Source organism: Sinohyriopsis cumingii, chromosome 12, assembly GCF_028554795.1.
Source record: "Sinohyriopsis cumingii isolate HCF-2022 chromosome 12, ASM2855479v2, whole genome shotgun sequence".
In the NCBI taxonomy this organism is placed as follows: Eukaryota; Metazoa; Mollusca; class Bivalvia; order Unionida; family Unionidae; genus Sinohyriopsis; species Sinohyriopsis cumingii.
In genome coordinates this window covers 26,369,492-26,388,431 of record NC_142972.1, presented here as the reverse complement: position 1 = coordinate 26,388,431, position 18,940 = coordinate 26,369,492, and the positions used below count along the sequence as shown (strand labels likewise).

Below are 18,940 nucleotides of genomic sequence, written 5' to 3'. Positions count from 1 at the left end.
GGCAAACAGGTCCAGTTCCGTCTTGGAACAAGCGCAAGACTCTCGGTGCATCATTTTTTTCTCTTTCTCAATAATCGAAAACGTCTAAGTCTCGAACGGTTCTTCTTTTCTTGGCCTTTCTCGCTTGAAGTCTGGTGAAAGGGTGTTTTCTTCGTCGTCTCTTTCTGCCTTGTCCTTGCTGAATGCCTGACTCGGTAGCGTGCAGGGCATTTATAGGTGTGTCTCGTCGGCCCAAAATGTCTTTACCCGTTTGCAGCAAGACATTTTTGCCTGCCCTCATGAAGGCTTCTTTAGGGTTTTGTTTGTCGATGATGACATTTTGGAGAAATTCTTTGCCTTGCGTCAGTGCCGCATCTTTCAAGGCGTGCAATCCGCGTGTCACCATCGGTTTCAACACCGGAGCCACCGAACGAAAGGCCGATTTTAGCATGTCTCCTAAGCTGTGTCGTCGCTGTCGAGCAACCCCTCGGTACACTGGATACATGACTTACTTACGAATCGTGAGAGAACCGTTTTCGAAAATGGAGTTTCACCGTGACTTTTCCTTTGGTGAATGGAATATTTTGTCCCAAATCTCCTTTTATAGTAATGTTGACCGTGTCCAAATACGACTTGCTGACAGGCAAATAGTGAGGATGGACAAATTCGCGGTGGACGTGATAAGTGTTTCCACCTTCCTCGTCAGCGTTCGTGGCAGAATCCACTTTGAAAGGAATGACACGCAGTAACGGTACAGAGGTGTGTCCCACCACGTTATACTCCACCACATCGGAGTACACAAACATCAAATTCAGTCCTTGGTTCAGTTCTACCGGGGCACGAAATAACTTGCTAAAAGACTCGTTGTCGTAAACGATGGGTGATTCGTTTTTCTTCATCATGGCCATTCTCATGTTCATGTCTCCGCCCAACATGTCAAATAATTCAGGACAAAATAAAATGGACAGGATTTTACTCCCGTCAAATTTCATCAAGAAGCGACGAGCTGTTTTGTGGTATTCCATGGTGACACTTTTTTTGACACTTTCCAAAGCTTTCAGAAACACGACATTAAACCTGGAGGTAATGGTGCTCACCAAATGTTGACCACTAAAATAATACCCTGGGGGAATGAACAAGTGATAGGTGGTGTACTTTTGATTTTTTGTGCCAGGGGTTTTCTTGTCATATTTGCCATAGGTATCCAAGTACTGTTGCAATTGTTCGTCATGAACTTCCACATCAAAAACATTTTGATTGGGAAAGACATTGAGGACTTGGGTCGGGTGAATCATTTCCACTAAAGCCACTTCCCAATGGGCTTCGTGATCTAAGGGGATGGTCTGAGGTAATTTGGCCGTGTAACAGCACAACGTGTTGTGGGGAAACACCTCCATGGAACTGTCACTGGGTAAGGTTAAGTAAAATTGGTTTTGGTGACTCATAATTCCAGAGTTCTGTGGCTGTCCGAGGGGTTATTAATGGACGTCAGAGGCGTGTCTCCGCCCAAAATGGGGTTCTGATTGTGGTTGGAGTGGTGACTGGCACTGGCACTGGATACAACGTTCCCGTTCGAGGAGAATTTCAGGGAGGGATTGGGAAGCAGGTAACCGATGCAACTGCTCAATAAAATGGTCCACAATTGTTTGTCTCCTTGTTGCAAACTCAAATTGGCAATGGCTGCCCCGATGACACAATACACCACGAAGATTTGGCAGAAAAAGACGATTTGCGTTTTAGGCACACGTTCTCCACACCACACCCACAAGGGTTGTTTTTGTAAATCTTGCACAGAAGAACTGGGTGAAGAAGGACTGGTCGACGTAGCTGCGTCTGCTGTGTGAAAGGGCATGATGGTCACTTCTTCTTTTTATAGTCGATGACTTGCGAAGCGTCGATCCAAGAATCGAAACTGGGTGGATATCCTTTCCAACGTACTTTGACTTCTTTGACACGTCGTTTGCCCACTTTACGGGTTCTGCGTTCGAGAATGCTTTCGATGTCGTACACGTCGTCTTCTTTTTTGGTGACACGTTGTAACTCGGGCAAATAAAACGTTCCTTTGAGCACTTCTCCGTTCATGTCTTCCAATTTATAGACGGCAGGATGACGGCCATGCACTCGTCCAATGACGCGAAACAATTCGGTCGTCCAGTTAGGTAAGTAACCTTTGTCGAAAGTGCGTTTAGTTTTGCCAATGCGCACCCAATCTCCTACGGCCAACACTCCCCTTTTCTTGGGGACAGTCCTCGTCGGGGACGTACCAAACAGGCGCTCAAACACCAGCACTTCGTTGTCGGGAGTCACGTCTTGCGGGGCACGTCCGATGCTTCGATGGTAAGATTGGTTGTACGCTTGCACCAGGTGCGGTAAGATGTCGATGTACTTCAGAGTGTGGTGATGCGTAAAATATTTCCACATGCGTTCTTTCAAAGTGCGTTGAAAACGTTCCACGATGCTGGCTTTGGTTTCGGGATTCTCGGTGGTAAAAAAATGAATGTCACGTTTCTTTAATTCTTTTTGGAAAGCTTGGTTCAGAAATTCGGTGCCTTTGTCCGTTTGCCATCGAAAAGGGTGACGACCGCTTTGTTTCAACACCCGTTGCAGGGCTCGCACTAACTCGCTGCTCGATTTGGAAGTCAAGGGTACGACCCAGGCAAATTTGGAAAAGACGTCGATGACACAAAACAAATATTTGTAACCACGATTGTAGCTGGCCAAGTGAGAGACATCGGCTAAATCGGCTTGCCATTGATGATCGATGCCTTCCACTCGGGTGCGACTTCTGGCAAACTTGCGTCGAATGGGTTTGTGTAAAGTGTAGGTAGCTTGTTCTTGTAACCATCGTTGCACTTGAGGTAAACGGAGACTTTTCAGTCGAGTTTTGGCAGCACGATACAATTTTTGAACTCCTGCGTAACCTGCAGGATGGGAGGGATCGTAGTAAATGCTGGCTAAGACTTTTTCCATTTTTTGTGTTGGTTGGTGTGTTAATAAGACACCCACTCTTGGAGGATGCTACTCTTTTTCTCTTGGGGTACTTTCTTGGATTGCAATGCTTTGCGTGTGCGGCCGGCAATAGGTGTCGAAGAGGAGAAGGATGTCTGAGCGGGGGATATCGGTTCTTGTTTCACTTCTGTCTTCACTTCTGTCTTCACTTTCTTTTTCTCTTGTGAGGAAGAAGGGGTGGCCATCATCTTTTTAATCCATCCAATTCTGGAGGTAGGTGGTGTTGTTAACTTGCGTACTTTTTCTGGTGGAGTTTGAAACCCTTCCTCTTCTTCTCCTTTTTCTGTCTTGGTCACGGGTACTGGTGGTACTGGTGCTGGTACTGGTGATGGTGCTGGACTCTTCATCAAGGTCTTAAAATCTTTCAAAGTGGGTAGAGCTGTTTCGTCTAAAGCTTTCTGGTGAAAGAGTTGCAGTCGTTGCAAGAGTTGACCGTACTTTTGCGATTTTTCTGTTTCGGACAAATCTTGGCGATCCATCAAGGACTGCAATTCGTGTTGTAACTGGGACATCTCGCTCAAATTGGGATTGGGAGGTAAATGCGGGGTGCGTTGTTCTTGCCACCGATGGTATTCCATCCATCGTTTGTAAGGCACTAAAGCTAGTTTTCGTCCTTCCATGGGGTTGTCAGGGGTCGATTCTGAGATCTTGGGACTTTCGAAGGCCTTTTTATCTTGCTCCCACCAGTCCTCCCAACATGGTTCCCAAGACTCCTTTCAGTATGGGGCCTAGCAAGAGAGGCAAAATGCCTCCACGTTGCACTAACATCTTCTTTTTTTGACGAATGGGAATTTTCTTTCGAACCATTTGGCGAAGAACGTGACGATGTTTGCTTAAGCATTGTTTCTGGTGTTTGGACAAAGGGATCGTGCCTTTCAAAACGTTCAAACAACATTCGCACACGGTATCGATGACCTCTTTGGAGGCCGTTTGAATGAGTTTTTTTCGTAGGGGTGGAGAAGCTTTGGACAGGATAGATAACAGGTCCCCATGTTTGGCTAAACGTGGTGGCAGTCCTTTCCTTTTCTTTCCTTGGGGTTTTCTGGAGGGTGACATCTTTGAGTCTTTAGGAGCACCTAAAAAACATTGATACCCTACTCGGTCACAGGCCTTTTTTATACTGGAACGCGTCGCCACTGATTGTCTTTACGGCGTATCAGTTTGAGGACAGGCATGACACGTCGTGCAGGGGTACGTAACGGACTAAATCGAGCCAGTTCTTGCTTGGACAAATCCAGTAAACTTTGTAACATGCCCGATCTTTCATGGACTTTGATTTTGGGAGAAGGTACTTTGTGGGCAGCAGCCACTGCCACTAAATTGGAGGGTCCTGCCACTGGGGAAGTTCTTTTGGGGGTCATCAACGGAGAAGTTCTTGGTGTGATCAACGTCTCCAAGTACTCTTCAGTTCCTGGTGACATCAACGGAGAAGTGGATAAACGTGAGGCTGCCGGAGACGCAGTCACCGCTGTGGCAGGTCGTGGTTTGCGAGTGCAAGGTTGCGTCCTGGCCGAAGTGCCTCTCTTGCGACTAGTTTTCTTCTGTGGACTTTTCTTTTTCTGAGGACTTTTTCTCTGTTTCTTTTTCTGGGGGCTTCTTTTCTTTTTCCGGGGTGGTGGTGTCTGGTCAGAGGAGGGTCCTGCCACTGGAGAAGTTCTCCTTGGCGACCTGGTCTTTTTCTTTTTCTTCTTGGGGCTTCGTTGGACTTTTGTCTTGGGGATAACTTTGGGGGCATTAGGATCCCATCTTAAGAGTGAGCGAATGATGACCCCTCCTAGAGTACCGCTCCCTCCAGGTTTCAAAATGATTTGTTTTTTGGTTTGAGTGTCGATGCGGGGATCAGCCAGTTGGACCAAAGCGACTTTGTTTCGATCGAAAAGCGTTTGGTTTGATGAGGAATCTGAATGATTCCTTGGAGTAATTGACGTGCCGTCACCGTGAACCATCGTAAGACTTCTTTGAGACTAGCTTCTAAGACACGAGCTCGTGTTTGTGGGTCTTTTTCTCGACTGATGCCATACAAGGCACGAATCAATTTGACGGGAAGATGCGACTGAAGGGACGTCATGTTCACACTGTGGGAGACAGACGAAAAAGGGTCTGAGGTTTTTATAGATTTTTTCATGGGGAGTGAAATGAAGTCGAGGACGGAGACGTGTACAGGACAGGCCCTCCGTCTTGGCACCAGTGGTGAAACAAGTGGGTACGAAATCGCAAATCCTCGGGGGTCGTAGGTTTCAAATCGACGAGTAAATAGGCGTGTGGTGTTTGAGTGGCATCGTCGTACGCCTGAGTCAGCCAAGGCGTTCCTAACTGTTTGGCTAAGACTTGCACTTGCGATTTATCTCGAGGGCTTTTAAACAAGACCACGTAATGAGCATTGAGACTGATGGTGCGATGGGCTTTACTTTGTTGAAACAAATTTTGGGTGATGTAAACGACACTGGCATTACGGTGATGCCCTTTGCGCGTGAACCACAATTTAATTTCTTCTTCGTCTTCTCCTAACATGTCGTCGAAAATGACCAAATGGGTTTGACGGGAGTCAGAGACCATGCCGTCGTCTTCTTTAGGAATGCCTTCCACAAACACGATGGAATCGCCTTGACTTTCTCGCAAGAGGTTGTACGCCGATTGCCACTCTTTGTAACACCACACGATCCGTTGAGGTGGCCGATCGATCAAATGATGTTTATGTTCGATCAAACGTTTGACGAATTCGGTTTTGCCTGAACCGTTAGGTCCAGCAATGAGCATGTTAAAGGGATGCCGAAGATACAAAGCCTCCCAGCTGGCACGATCTAAGTGTTCGTCGATGACTTTGACAGTAGAGGAAGAGGGAGCAGAGACAGCAGAGGTAGCCATGGTGTGAGAAATGTCACTTGTGACACAAAAACAAACAAGACAAGAGTTTATATACTTTTTCAGAACACGTTTATTGAATGTTTTTTTTTCAAACATGAATACGAAAGACAAAAATACATAAAAGCCAAAGGCTTAAGTACAACAATAAAAGGCACATGATAACTATGAACGTGGAATAAACACAAGTGTCTGTACAACATGTTTTGGGTAATGTTCTAACCAGTTCTATAGTAGGGGGTAAGGTCACACAAGTGTCCTCCCGAAAGGGTCTTTCAGGCCTGTCCACGACAGTCCTGTCCTGGGTGACGGGTTCTTCTGGCACCGTCACTAACACGGGTTGAAAAGTAACTTTTTTCCTTGAACAACTCTCGTGCATACTGGGCCACTTCTTGGGTCCAAGCCTCAAAACCCCATTCTTTCCAGGCACGGACATCTGTCCAATGGGGATGTAAGTCACAAGCTACACACACATCGTCATACACGCCTTGGGTAGCTAAAAGTTGACGAATCTTTTTTTCCTATTGAGGTCGAGAAGTATCCAGATGAAACCGCAAGGCTTTGAGCAAAAGGAGTTTTTCGTGACCATTTAAGGCCATGGAGGTGGTAAGTACTGATCGTAAAGAGTCCACAAAGAATCGGCTGGTAAACGAAATCCCAGAAAACAAGTCACTAAGACACACACCACTTGTCGTCCCAAATTGAATGGATACAGTTCTTGTAATAATTGATGGTAATGATCCACGGTTTGAATATGGTCATTGAGTTCCTTCCACGGAATCTGTTGGATGACATGTGACATAAAACGTGGCATGGCAGCCTGTTTTTATATTCTCTTTTTTTCGGATGCAATACACGTACTTTCTAGCCAGAGATCTTCGTTCTCCAGTAGGGAATCTAAATCTTGCATACTGTAACCGAAACGTCAGAGTTCGTTTAGAAGTTTCCTCTTCCGCTAAGTAGATTCCACGTAACAAATGTTGGTAATCCTTTAACTTGTCTTCCTCAATGCGTTGCACTAGGTGAATCTCGAAGTAACCATAATCATGAACATGTCGATCATTAGCGACCTCAAAGTTTTGAACAATGTCTGACCATTGAAAGAATTTCTGACGATTCAGTTCTCTTATACCATTCAGGTACCAGTGGTTAAAGATCTGGTGACGTATCGGATGCAATTGTTCTTTACGTTTCACTTGTATTTTGACCAGCTCTCGGTAAATCCTTTCTCTCAACTCCACAGGCAAAGCACGAATGTTTTCTTGTAAAGTATTCATGAATAGGTCAGTCCGTACAATTCACAAAAGTAATCCACATAGTGAGTAATTTCTGACCACTGCCATTCAGGGTAACGTCCAAGAATGTCACTGAACTCTTTTGATGTAAACGGTCTAAAGCGATACAATAGGAGGAATGCACCCTTGACCCAAAGAAATCTAACACAGTGGTTGACTTTTTTCACTTTCCTCTTATGAATTTCTCGACACAAAAGTTCTACAGTGACCCATTGAGATTTCACTCTGGCAAACCCCTGCCAAACTTCCTTGTAAATCTTCTCTTGTAGTTCTTTAGGTAATGATTCAATATCGTTTTTGAAATGAAGTTTAAATACTGGTCTCGGTGATGTCCAACATTTGACTCCTAGCCAATCTGGTTTCTTCTTCGTCAACGACATGGTAAGTTACTTCAATGTCTCGGTCCCACTAAGGGTAAGTAATGACAATTCGGTGACCATCGAGCATGTTCTACGTAGGCCGAATCTTGCGGTTCCCAGTGGTGAAGTGACACACCGCAACTGAAGCACTTGACTTTATCTCCTTCGCCCAAGTAGAAAAATCCGGCTCTGGCTAATTCTTCGGGGGTCGGTCCTCCCAGATATTTAGGCCATTTTCCTTTGAACGATTGAAGACGATTTTCAAAGTCGCAGTATTCCGACAAACGCACAGGAAACGAATATTCGTTTTTCACAGGTTCGTTTCGATGAGGGTTGGGTGACAGGAACAGGAGTTTGCTCAGGGCTGGATGACATCCGTAGGGGGGTAGACGTGAAGGTGAACATTCCCCTTTAAACCCGGTAAAATGTCTAAGAGGACGAGCGGCATCGCTTTCGCATCCCTCAGGTTTGACACGCACAGCATCACTTTCCATGACAGGGGTAGTGAGAACAAAGTTCCCATGATGCTTTACGGCATCGCTCAGGTCACAACGTACAGCATCGTACCCATCGCAAGGCTCACAATCGCACTCGTCTGCAAACTCCGTTACGCAATTACAATGGTAACCACATGGACAATCGCAGTTTCCTTCCGGACATTTTCCGTCGCAATGCATGGGTCTTATCCATCCAATATTAGTCACACTAGAGGAAGATACAACTTTTTTACAATCCCCAAACTGGAACGATGCCTCTTTCAAAGTATTCATCTTGTTCGCTCGGTCTTGGTAGTCACAATGAACTATCGATCTTGCCTAGGGTTCCTTTTTTATATACAGACCAATACCGACGTGACCGTACGGTAAGGTGAAATGATTGGGAAGTCGCACTCGCTTCTGGTATACAATTTGATAGACTTTTTCCAAGGGTCGACTGACGATGTGGTGAGTGGGTAAACGTACAATCTTGTTCGGTTGATAGGTGGTCACTTTAAAGTTTCCATCCTCTCCCGATTGCAAGGCTTCTTTCAATACCCCAAAGTTGACCACACGACTGGTACGATAATTCAGAGTCAGTCCTTTCACTTTGCACGTCGTGTGCACTTCTCCTTGTTTGTCCCGGTATTCGTAGCCGTAATTTTTGGGACCGCCACTGACGAAACTTAGAATCTTGTCGTCGGGATGTTCGTCTGTCCAGGCTCCTAAACGGTCTCCTTCGATGTTAGGGTGATGTTGAATCGGGTGATGGATGTAAATGCAACTGTCCGTGTCAAAGTACAGGACGCGTTCCCCTAACAGTTCTAAAGCTTCGTACAATTTTAAGCGAGCATGGGCTGTCACGTAAGCCGCAATGATGACATTTCCAAAAGGGTCGTCTTGTACAAAGTCCAGATCTTCTTCGTAATTGACCAAGATCAAATTCTCTCGAACGACGTCCACGTGTTTCATGTATTTGGTTTTGTCGTGAATCATCTGGAAGTAGCGGGAAGGTTCTGTCAAATATTCCGTTTTGGGTAAACACGGTCGTTGTGCCATTTTACCCCACAAGCAATTTAACATCACTTTGGCAAACGATCGCCTGCCTTCGTTTTTCTCGATGTGGTCTAAAGTGATGCCTTCTTGTTCGTAGTATTTCTCTTTGAATTTTATTTGGTCTTCGGGAGTGTGACACCAGGAAGGATAGCCGCTGGCTTCTTGCTTCAGTTTCAAAAAGGCATCCACGTAGTCGGCGAAAATGCCTTTCTGCGTGGGGTCACACTTGTGGTATTGTTGTGTCTTGGGAAAGTGGCAAATTTCGTACACTTCTAACAGTTGGTATCCCATGTCCAGAGCTTTGAACAATTCTACGCTGACCCAGGTTCCCGTCAAGGCCCGTTCTTCCTGGCTGTGATGGCAAGGTTGGTCTTGGTTGCACGTTTCGGCACAAGTACGGCACAAGGGAAACATCAGTTTGCCTTGACAATGGTGAGGTAAGACGGGATGGTATAGGTTCGTGGGAGGCAAAACTTTACACTTGATCAAGCCTTCGTATTGTCGAATGTTTTTCAGGTCGATGTGTTCCGTCAGCAATTGCGGGTGCCCTACGGGAAAGCGACAATATTTGCACACGTAGGGATACAGCGAACACACGTCCAAGTATTTGATTTCTTCTCCTTTCTCTTCGTCGGCTTGGTACAGCAAACAGGTGGCATTGGTCCTTCCTCCGTACAAACTATCCCTCGGGTTCAGCGGGTCCATGAACTGGTAACTTTCCACGAGGCGTTTAAACTCGGGATCGGTTTTCAAACGGTGATTGTACTCGTGTTCCCACATTTCCACCACTTGGTATCCTTCCTGTTCTAACTTTAGGCGTCGCTGACAAGTGTCCTGGTACAAGTCTTCCATGGTTCGTTGCAAAAACTGATTTTTAGTGTCACGGTCAGGGTAACAGACGGGACATCCGTGAAATAAGCAACCGTTAAACTCGTACACGATCTTGGGGTTTTCTAAGTCCCAGCCATCTACCGAATACGTTCCGATGGTCTTTTCGCCTCCTCCGTTGCGGGCATGCTGAATCCATTTGTCTTCCTTGTCGCACAAGTAATGTAACCAACGTAGGGCTTTGACCGAGTATTGACGCTTGACATAGTGGGTCGTTTGAGGACTGATGACAGCCACGGTCTTTTCAGGCATGAATCGTTGGCGGTACACTAAGGAACACGCTTTGGCAATGGTGCAAGCTTCTTTCAAAGGATCGACCCCTCCGTGTTCCATGAACAGTTCTCGAAATTTTCCACAGCAACGTCGTAAAATGTCCACGTCGGAACGACAATACTTTAACATTTCTTCCTGAAAGTCGAAAGGGTCCGAGGCGTGAGCCTGGTACCAAGCGTAGAAAGCTTCTCGTTGTTCGGTACGCATGTTGTCGGGGTCGTAATAGTGAGCCTCGGGTAAATGGGGTAGAACGGCGTGTTGATTGGCTTCCGTATTGAAAAAGTGTGGAAAGTACCCTTTAGCCATTTCTGTCATTCCAAACGTTTTAGGCATTCGACTCAAAGGCATGGCCAAATAGCTCATCGAATCTTTAAACTGTACTTGTCCCACTTGCATGAAAATGATTTTGGCTCCGTTCAAAGTCACTTTAGGACGTTCGGTGCCTTGTTCCGTATAGTACCTCAAAAGAAACTGTCCATCGTATCCGGAGAAATTGTGAGCCATCACCGTGGCATGACGATGACAATCTCCGTAACGTTCGATGTCCTCTTGGCTCCACGTCTTGTCGACGGGGTCTAAGACCCATTGGGCAAAATCGGCTAACGTGTTCGGTCCCCGAAAGATTTTTTCACGCCCTCCAGGAATCTTGCTGCAGTGAGGGCAATGACTGAAGATAGGTTCTTGAATGCACTTCTCGCACGCTCGATGAGCCACGCAGAAATTAGGAATGTGAATGCCAGTCTCTTGCATGCATTCGAAATCGAAAAAGATGAAATTGCCTTTCTTCTTGTGACCGTCCTCTTTCTCTGGTGGGGGTTGGTATTTTTGCACGTAACATTGGTGTTCCAAGTCCACGATGTGGTGACAAATGTGACATTTTTTCTTTCCTCGACATACGTGTGCCTTGGTACTATTGGTACGTATGACTTGTTCACACGTAGGGCACAATCTCAGGAGTTGACAAGCACATTTCTTATGTGAACCTTGCGTTTTCAGATGTTGTTGGTAACAGGTAGGGCTGACAAACGTGCGCAGACAAGTTGAACAAGGCACTGGTTCTTCGCTCAGACAGGGTGAAGAGGCCAAACATCCTGAGCATTTCCATCCACAATGCTTGTGTTGCTCTCGATTATTATAACCATAGTCACATTTCTCACAGTAATAACCGTATCCCAGGAATCCAGTGATATTGGTAATGGTATCGAAATGTTCATCGTGATGATAAACATGAATGTATTTTCCGTCCTTAAAGTCTTGCCCTCGAAACAACAAAGACCCGCGCACTTCTTGAGGGTGCACTTTCAAGGTGTATCGTGGAGCTAGGGCATCTTGCAATTTTTGCATCTCAGGAATGCCACAGGGTGTGTCTTTGGACAGTCCAGCTTGTCGTAACAGGAGTTCTGCTTCACTTCGTTGTTTGGCTCGGTCCGATTGTCGAATGTTCTCCCAGTCTCTTTTCCATTCTACCGTGTCGTTCTTGTTGGCATAGGTTCGTCCCACCACGATGGCACGGGCTAAACACATCTGGTCATGAGGATTGTGAATTCGGACAAGGCTACGCTTAATGCTGCGAAGGTCGTTCACCAATAACATCTTTTTGCGTCCGGTCCCTTGAGGAGGAGAGACGTGGGTCATGTCCAATGTGGCTTTTCCATCGGTGATGTCAAACTGGTCATTAGATTGTTGCACGTGTTGAATCTTGTCCATGACTTTGGAAGCGGTCAATTCTGCAGGGGTGCTAAACTCGATCCAAACAGGGGATTTCAAACCGTCGTGTTGTATGGAAAGTCTCAAGCGATCGTCTTCTTTGGGTTGACATTGTCGCTTGAGTGCAGTGAGCAGAGAATCCCACACTCCGGTGATGAACCCTTCTGCTTTCTCTAACGGTACTTCGGACTTGAAATCTTTAAACTTCACCGTGTATTGGTAAGCCGTGGTTCTAAATTTTCTAGAGGAGCGCTTTTCCGTCTCTCGAATGGAATAGTATTTTTCAGGGTTGACTAAGGGTGGTGAACTTGGTTTAGAGGTTTCAAATTCTGGTTCACTCATGTCCTCTTCAAAATCACTGGCATGAATTTGTGCCAAGATTTCAGCCCTGGTTCGAGGCGATAGATCACGTTTCTGCCTCTTACTTTCTTCTTCTTCTTTCTTCTCGAATGAATGGGATCGTTTCATCTTGAAAGCAAAAAGTCAAATGACTCAAGTTCAAACACCATGAGCTACTTTATAGTCATAGCAGACCAGCGTATATAAAAGGGTGTGTGTCTTATCCTTTCACTATTCATTTCACTCTCAAGCCGAGTACAACGATGGAAGAGACTAACCAGATGGAACGTTTCGTCAGAGCTTTGCGAGGGGTCATTAGAAAATTCTCTTCAGACCAGCCTACGGACTACTCTCCTTCCTTTCGAGATAAAAGTCAAGATACTTGCTATATCTGTCAGAAGAAAGGGCATTGGTCTTCAGAGTGTCCAGACCGTCAAAAAAGAACAAAAACAGGGACTAAAAAAGACAAAAGTCAAGATACCTGTTATTATTGTAAAGAAAAAGGACATTGGTCTCCAGATTGCCCAAAAAAGAAACAAGAGGAGTCAGAAGAAAAGAAGGATTCTTCAAAAGAAGAGAGGGATTCTTCGGAAGAAGAGAGGGATTCTTCAGAGGAAGAAGAGGAAGAAAAAAGACAATTCTATTTACAAGAGGCAAAGAAACAGGAGAAGAAGAAAAGAAGAAGGGAAGAAAATGAGGAAAAGACGGTGAAGAAATTCAAAAAACAGAGAGACTAAACAAGGAGAAAGAAGAAGTCAATGAACTTTTTATTAAAGTGTTGTGTTGTAAATTGTGAATTGGATTGTAAAAAATGGATAAAAGAATAAATTAATGATATAAGGTAAGTGTCTTTGAGTTTTGATTTTAAAATAAGAACGTACACTCACGCACTCATACACAGACACGTACTATAAGGGTAAAATGGGTGGGGTTTATTTTTGAGTTATTGGCAAATTGAAATTGTATTTCTTTTCGAGAAATGTGGGTGGCCCTGAAAAGGGCCTTTTTCTCTTTATGATGTAGGGGTGAGTTTAAGCAATCAACTTTAACTGCCTTATGCCTTTGCCACGGCCAAGGCCTACTTCTGGACTGCGTAATGTTGATGATGATGATGATAATGATTGGGTTGAAATCACTAAGGGTGGTACGGTAGGCTTAGTCACAGGGTTGACGTGTTTAGCTCGGGAAGGTCGTATTCTCTTCGGTCGTGATAAAGAAGTCTGATACATTTGTTTCAGACTTCTTAACTCCGCTAAAATGTCCAACAGTACCGTGACCGTTTGATTTTCACCCTCTTGTTTCTTTGCTGCTACTTCTTCTTGCTGTTGTTGCTGTTGTTTTTTTCTTACCTCTTCTTCTTGTTGCTGTTGCTGTAGGAGAAAAGCCTGTTCCGCTTCCTTTTGTCGTTGTATAAATTTCTCCAATTCTTCTTTCTGTCTCTGTCTAAAATTCTCCACTTGCGGTAATGAAGAAGGTAACGAAGGTTCCGGAACAAATTCTTGCGAGGAGAGAAAATCCACAAAATCCCAATTCACCTCTTCTGAAAGTAAGTCCGAGTTCCCTTGGGCAGTCTCCCCTGCTGGTGCACCCCAATGGATCGTTTTCTGAGTTTCCGTCATGTTAAATCACTGTCGCATAGATTGACTGCACACAAGCGCTGCGAATCTATATAGACTACGTGACGTCACAGACTGCTCTCTTCGGATTGGATGCGAGCTGACTGAATTCTGTAACGCGTGTTCGGATTGGTAAATGAACTCAATCCGTTTCAATCCTTCCTGTACCTATAAATAAGCGCCGTTCAATGCATTGATTCACCTATTCTCGGAGCCTCAACATGTGGACCGACGTTGAATCTTCAACCCTTGTGTCAACAATGATGTTCAGGACGGACATGCTCATGTATGTCCGATCCAAGTGGACCGTTGTCCACAGGACCAGCAGCAGCCTGTGGATAAGAAGAGTCTATATAGAGAGACAAGTTTGCCTCAAGAGGACTCTGATGTATGGCCCTGCTGTAAGACGAAGTTTGAGGACAAGAAGATGTCGCAAATGCCCTTTATGTTAAGGGCATATTAACATAAACCAAAGGCCCTTTTCAGGGCCCCCATATTTCTCGAAAAGAGATAGCCTTTGAATTGCCTACCCCTTTTTTTATTTTATTTTTTATTTTATTTTTTATTTTTTTTAAAAAAAAAAAATAGAGACCCTCCCTATTTCAATTTTACATAGACCCTATACAGTCCCAGGGGTTTTTTGGCCATGTTAAATTTACATAGACCCTATATTGTCCCAGGGTTTTTGGCCATGTTAATTCCCATAGACCCTATATGTTCCCACGATTTTTCTCCATGTTAAATTTACATAGACCCTATATGTTCCCAAGGGTATTTTTAATGATAAGTCCCATAGACCCTATACCATCCCCATTCACTACTTATAGCCTATCTTGTGCTGAAAATGGCGTTAAGCCCTACAACAACTAAATACAGCCTAACAAAACCTATGTAAATTAAAATAATAGCAAGGAATTTTCTTTTTACATCTTTCCGAAACAAAAACATTGAAATGAGCAGAAAATGTGGAAATCGGAATCTGTGAAGTATGGAATGGAGAAAAAAATGTCCACTAACCCTTTTTGGTGCATTTCCATGAATACAGTACCAAAATATCAGGTTTAGTTCCAGTGCATTTATCTGAATCATCTGTACTCTGTACTATGATGTCCTTAGGGAGGTCTATGATACAGTTATTTTTCCAATAACAACTCAATTTCTGCATGATAAGTTGTGGTGTATTGCCATTGCACGAGCTTTGCTCACAGTCCCCAAAAGCGGCAGAGATGTTTACATCGAAAATTTTACCATCGTCACTGCAGGACAGGTTAAATTTACTCTTGGTCGAGTTGAGGCAATGCTTTACATCAGCAGCTGGAATAGGAGCTGGAAAAAAAATTGTGCATGTCATTTATACAAAACTCCATTGCCAACGTAACGTTACACATAAAATATAATAAACCAATGCCTAACAAGAGAGGATCTAACTGACTTCTCTCGGTACCCTGTCCAGGCCCAGTCAGACACGGGGCCAGGTGTTCCATATGGCGTGGGCTTTAACCCCTATGGAAGCCTTTAAAGCTTTTTTTAATTAAGCAATTCTGAAAATAATAAATATACTTCGGTGTATTCTTCGTTATATTTTAAATCTTTATGTAGTAAATTACAAGGGCTTGCTTTGGCGTTCGATTCATTTCCAAATTTCAAAACAAAAAATTTCAAAAATATTAAAAAATATTAAAATCGTTGCTCTTTCTACAAATGTATGTGTATAGAGCATATTTGGTCAAATAAGAGGATACCATGCAATCTAAATACTTCGTAGTACTCTTGCTCGCCTTAAAATACGCGCTAGAATAAAAAATAGTGCCAGATACGCAAGATTTTGTTTTTTTTTTACTTAACATAAAAACCAATAATTAAATGCAAGACCTTATCACTTTAACACATGGCATGGTGCAAAAAGAGACCATTTCTGATCTCCGGGCCGAACGTTAATTTTCAAAAGCATATTTATTAGAGTTATCCCCTCCTTGCTCGCGCATAGCTACAAAGGGGCCTCAAACTCTCGAAGTGGCCAGGGTCGCTCACAGCCACTACATTTGTCTAATTGCTTGAAGAACATCGGGATTTTTCCAAAAAGCAACTGGATAAAACCATATATATTCATCTTACACTTGGAAAATTTCATGACTTAGACCCAGATGTAATGTCACAGAATGTATTTACCTATGTGAACAGTATAGACGCATATATACTGTCACAGACTGTATTTGCCTACGTGAACAGTATAGACCCAGATATACTGTCACAGAAAGTATTTGCCTACGTGAACAGTATAGACCCAGCTATAATGTCACAGAATGTATTTGCCTCTGTGAACAGTATAGACCCATATATACTGTCACAGAAAGTATTTGCCTATGTGAACAGTATAGACCCAGATTTAATGTCACAGAATTTATTTGCCTACGTGAACAGTATAGACCCATATATACTGTCCCCAAAAGTATTTGCCTATGTGAACAGTATAGACCCAGATATACTGTCACAGAATGTATTTGCCTATTTCAATCAGATTGCATAAGAGTTTGATGTGGTTCGCTCCAGTTGCGATAGCTACTATTTAAGTGGAATTAAGTATAACATTATATGTAAAAGGGATGTTTTGAATTAGCACGCTGTGCCTCCATGCTTGTAATAACTCTCTGGGCTCTGCTGTTGGTGTAGGGTTTAACGCCATTTTTCAGCATAGGATAGGCTATACATGGCGGTCAGTATTAATGGTGGAGGAAGAACCCGGGAAAACCCCCGAAAAGAACCCCCGACCCACGAGAAGCTACTGGCAAGCTTTCTCACATACCCACATTGGCTGAATCCGAGACTCGAACCCACGCAGACAGAGGTGAGATGGCAGTGATCCGTAACGGAGAGCGCTTTAGACCACTCGGCCACTCGGGGCCTTCTGGACTCTGCGGGAACGAATAGAGAACATGATGGTAAAGCAGCATAAATCATGCGTGGAAAACATATATTTTATGGCCGTCTGAGATCTTCTCCATGACGGTGCCTCAAACTGGCAGTTTTCAACTAAGTAAAATTATAATTAAAAGCACAGTTCCTATTTGTTAAACGTAGTATCAGTGGTTAGCTGGTCGAGATTGCGTCGGTTCATCGCTGTCATGTGCTTTTCTTAACTTCGTTATACAGGAACTGAAAGTTATGGTGACCGGTACAATTTTCGATGAGACAGAACCACAACAAATTTGTTGATACTAAGTGCAGCATCAACGATGTCCTAGGCTGAAAGAACAGTTCCAACTAGAGAGAGATATCCACGAACTGTTCCGGGCCAAAATGTACTGACTTAGTCGATAAGTAAATGCTATCTTTTGTCAGGCTCGAAGATATTGTGAATAATTGGAAAGGACAGACGTCGAAGTTTGATAACATCAATTAACTTTGTTGTTTGATTCGCGACAACTGACTGTGGTGTTAATGTATGCGACCACTTTGTTGTTCCGACGGCAATAGCAGGGGAAGGGCTGCCAGAGATGGTACATCTTTTATCAATTCTATGTTTACTACCAATCAGAAAGATTCTCACTCAGATGCGTTATCCCCTTAGAGATCAAACAGGGTTGAATGCGTCTGAACACGGTTTTGACATGGTTCCCTAGGAAAACTTATGTAACGAGTTTAATGTGGACTAGACACAGACTGGCAGCAGAAGGATGCCCAAAATAATGGTCTGGGGACGCTAAATATACAGCATAGCACGTTAAAAATACCGCACATAAACTATGCGGATAAAAATGACTTTGTGCATTTTATGCTGGGTGAGTCGAAGACTTTACCGGAGCCGTGGTAGAATATCTCAAAGATGGCGCTTTAACATACGTTTGGGCAATCCTGGGTGCACAAACCCAAATACTTATCTTGATAGTGGGTTCAGAATATGTCTATAATGTATAAAAACAGTTTCTTAAAAACATAGAAGACAAGACTGCCCGCGTAGAGAACGGTCCTGAGTTGTTAATAAGTATCAGGAATTGCTCAGATACGCTAGAAGCAAGCATTATTTCACACGTAGGGGTGGCCTTTACATGATCCCATGTGACATGGAGCTTAATAATGACACTTATGATGAGTATGGTAACAAACGTCTTATGAGGGACGACGACAGTGTTTACCAACACATCACAACAACCGCAGATAACAAAGCAAAGGAGACCAGTTTTGACCTGCCAGCAAGACGTGTCTGTTGGAACAATAGCACAAACAAGTGCCAAATAGGACGTGCAGGCATCAAAACCCGAGACCAAAAGTATAACAAATAGTCACAAATCATTGATGGTACTGGACTGTGGCTTTTAGCCCTTAAACAAATACATCGTCCAAGCATTCGCTCTGTCTATTCTTGCTGATCTGAGAGCGGATAACAGCAAAGAGCGCAACCAATATGGCAATATGCAAGTACCACCAAAGTTCCGGGCAATCATCCTATCGTATTATCTTGAACCTTGAATGACTTCACAAAAATCCAAAGTAGTGTGTATAAATCCCAAAAGTGAATGAGCACTTTAGCAATTCCGATAAATATTTAACATAAATAATTCCTCTCGAATTATATCTGATTTCACTGATCTACAACAAGAAATAATTATTTATCAAAAATTCCTATTTATACACATTTTCACTTGACGTATAATATATTGTGAAGATTTACAAAGCAAAAACCTAGTCGAACTGTAAAAAAGACTGACCTTGAATTCTCTTGCTACGTAAACATGTTCACAACTTACAATCATAGACAAGCATCATCTATGCATACATGTTTTTTACAAACCTACAATTGTGTACAAAAGTTAAGCACACACTATAAAAACAAATATACATACTTAACAGTGGCACAAACCAGATCTAGGCCCAGAGGTGAGCGGGATATCATCAATGGAAAGAGGATTTAGAAACAATTCTAGAGAGTCTATCAAGGACACTAAGTTGATGTCGATTGGTGCCTCTACAAAGTCAGGGTTACCCTTGTTCATGATATGAGGTCAACGGAAGACTACACAATCCATGGGCCAGGAAGACGCTTCGAAAACGTGAGCTCAGGTATAATGCTCCAAATTAAAAGA

General features: G+C 43.7%; 1 protein-coding gene across 1 annotated transcript in view; it reads right to left on the bottom strand.

Moving 5' to 3' along the window:
* Positions 1–18,940, bottom strand: part of LOC149786130 (uncharacterized) — a 60,474-nt gene that overhangs the window by 34,980 nt on the left and 6,554 nt on the right. The window contains exon 3 of the mRNA XM_089976464.1: positions 14,877–15,185. Coding sequence (XP_089832590.1) covers positions 14,877–15,185 — 309 coding nt within the window. The remainder of the gene's footprint in view (positions 1–14,876; positions 15,186–18,940) is intronic.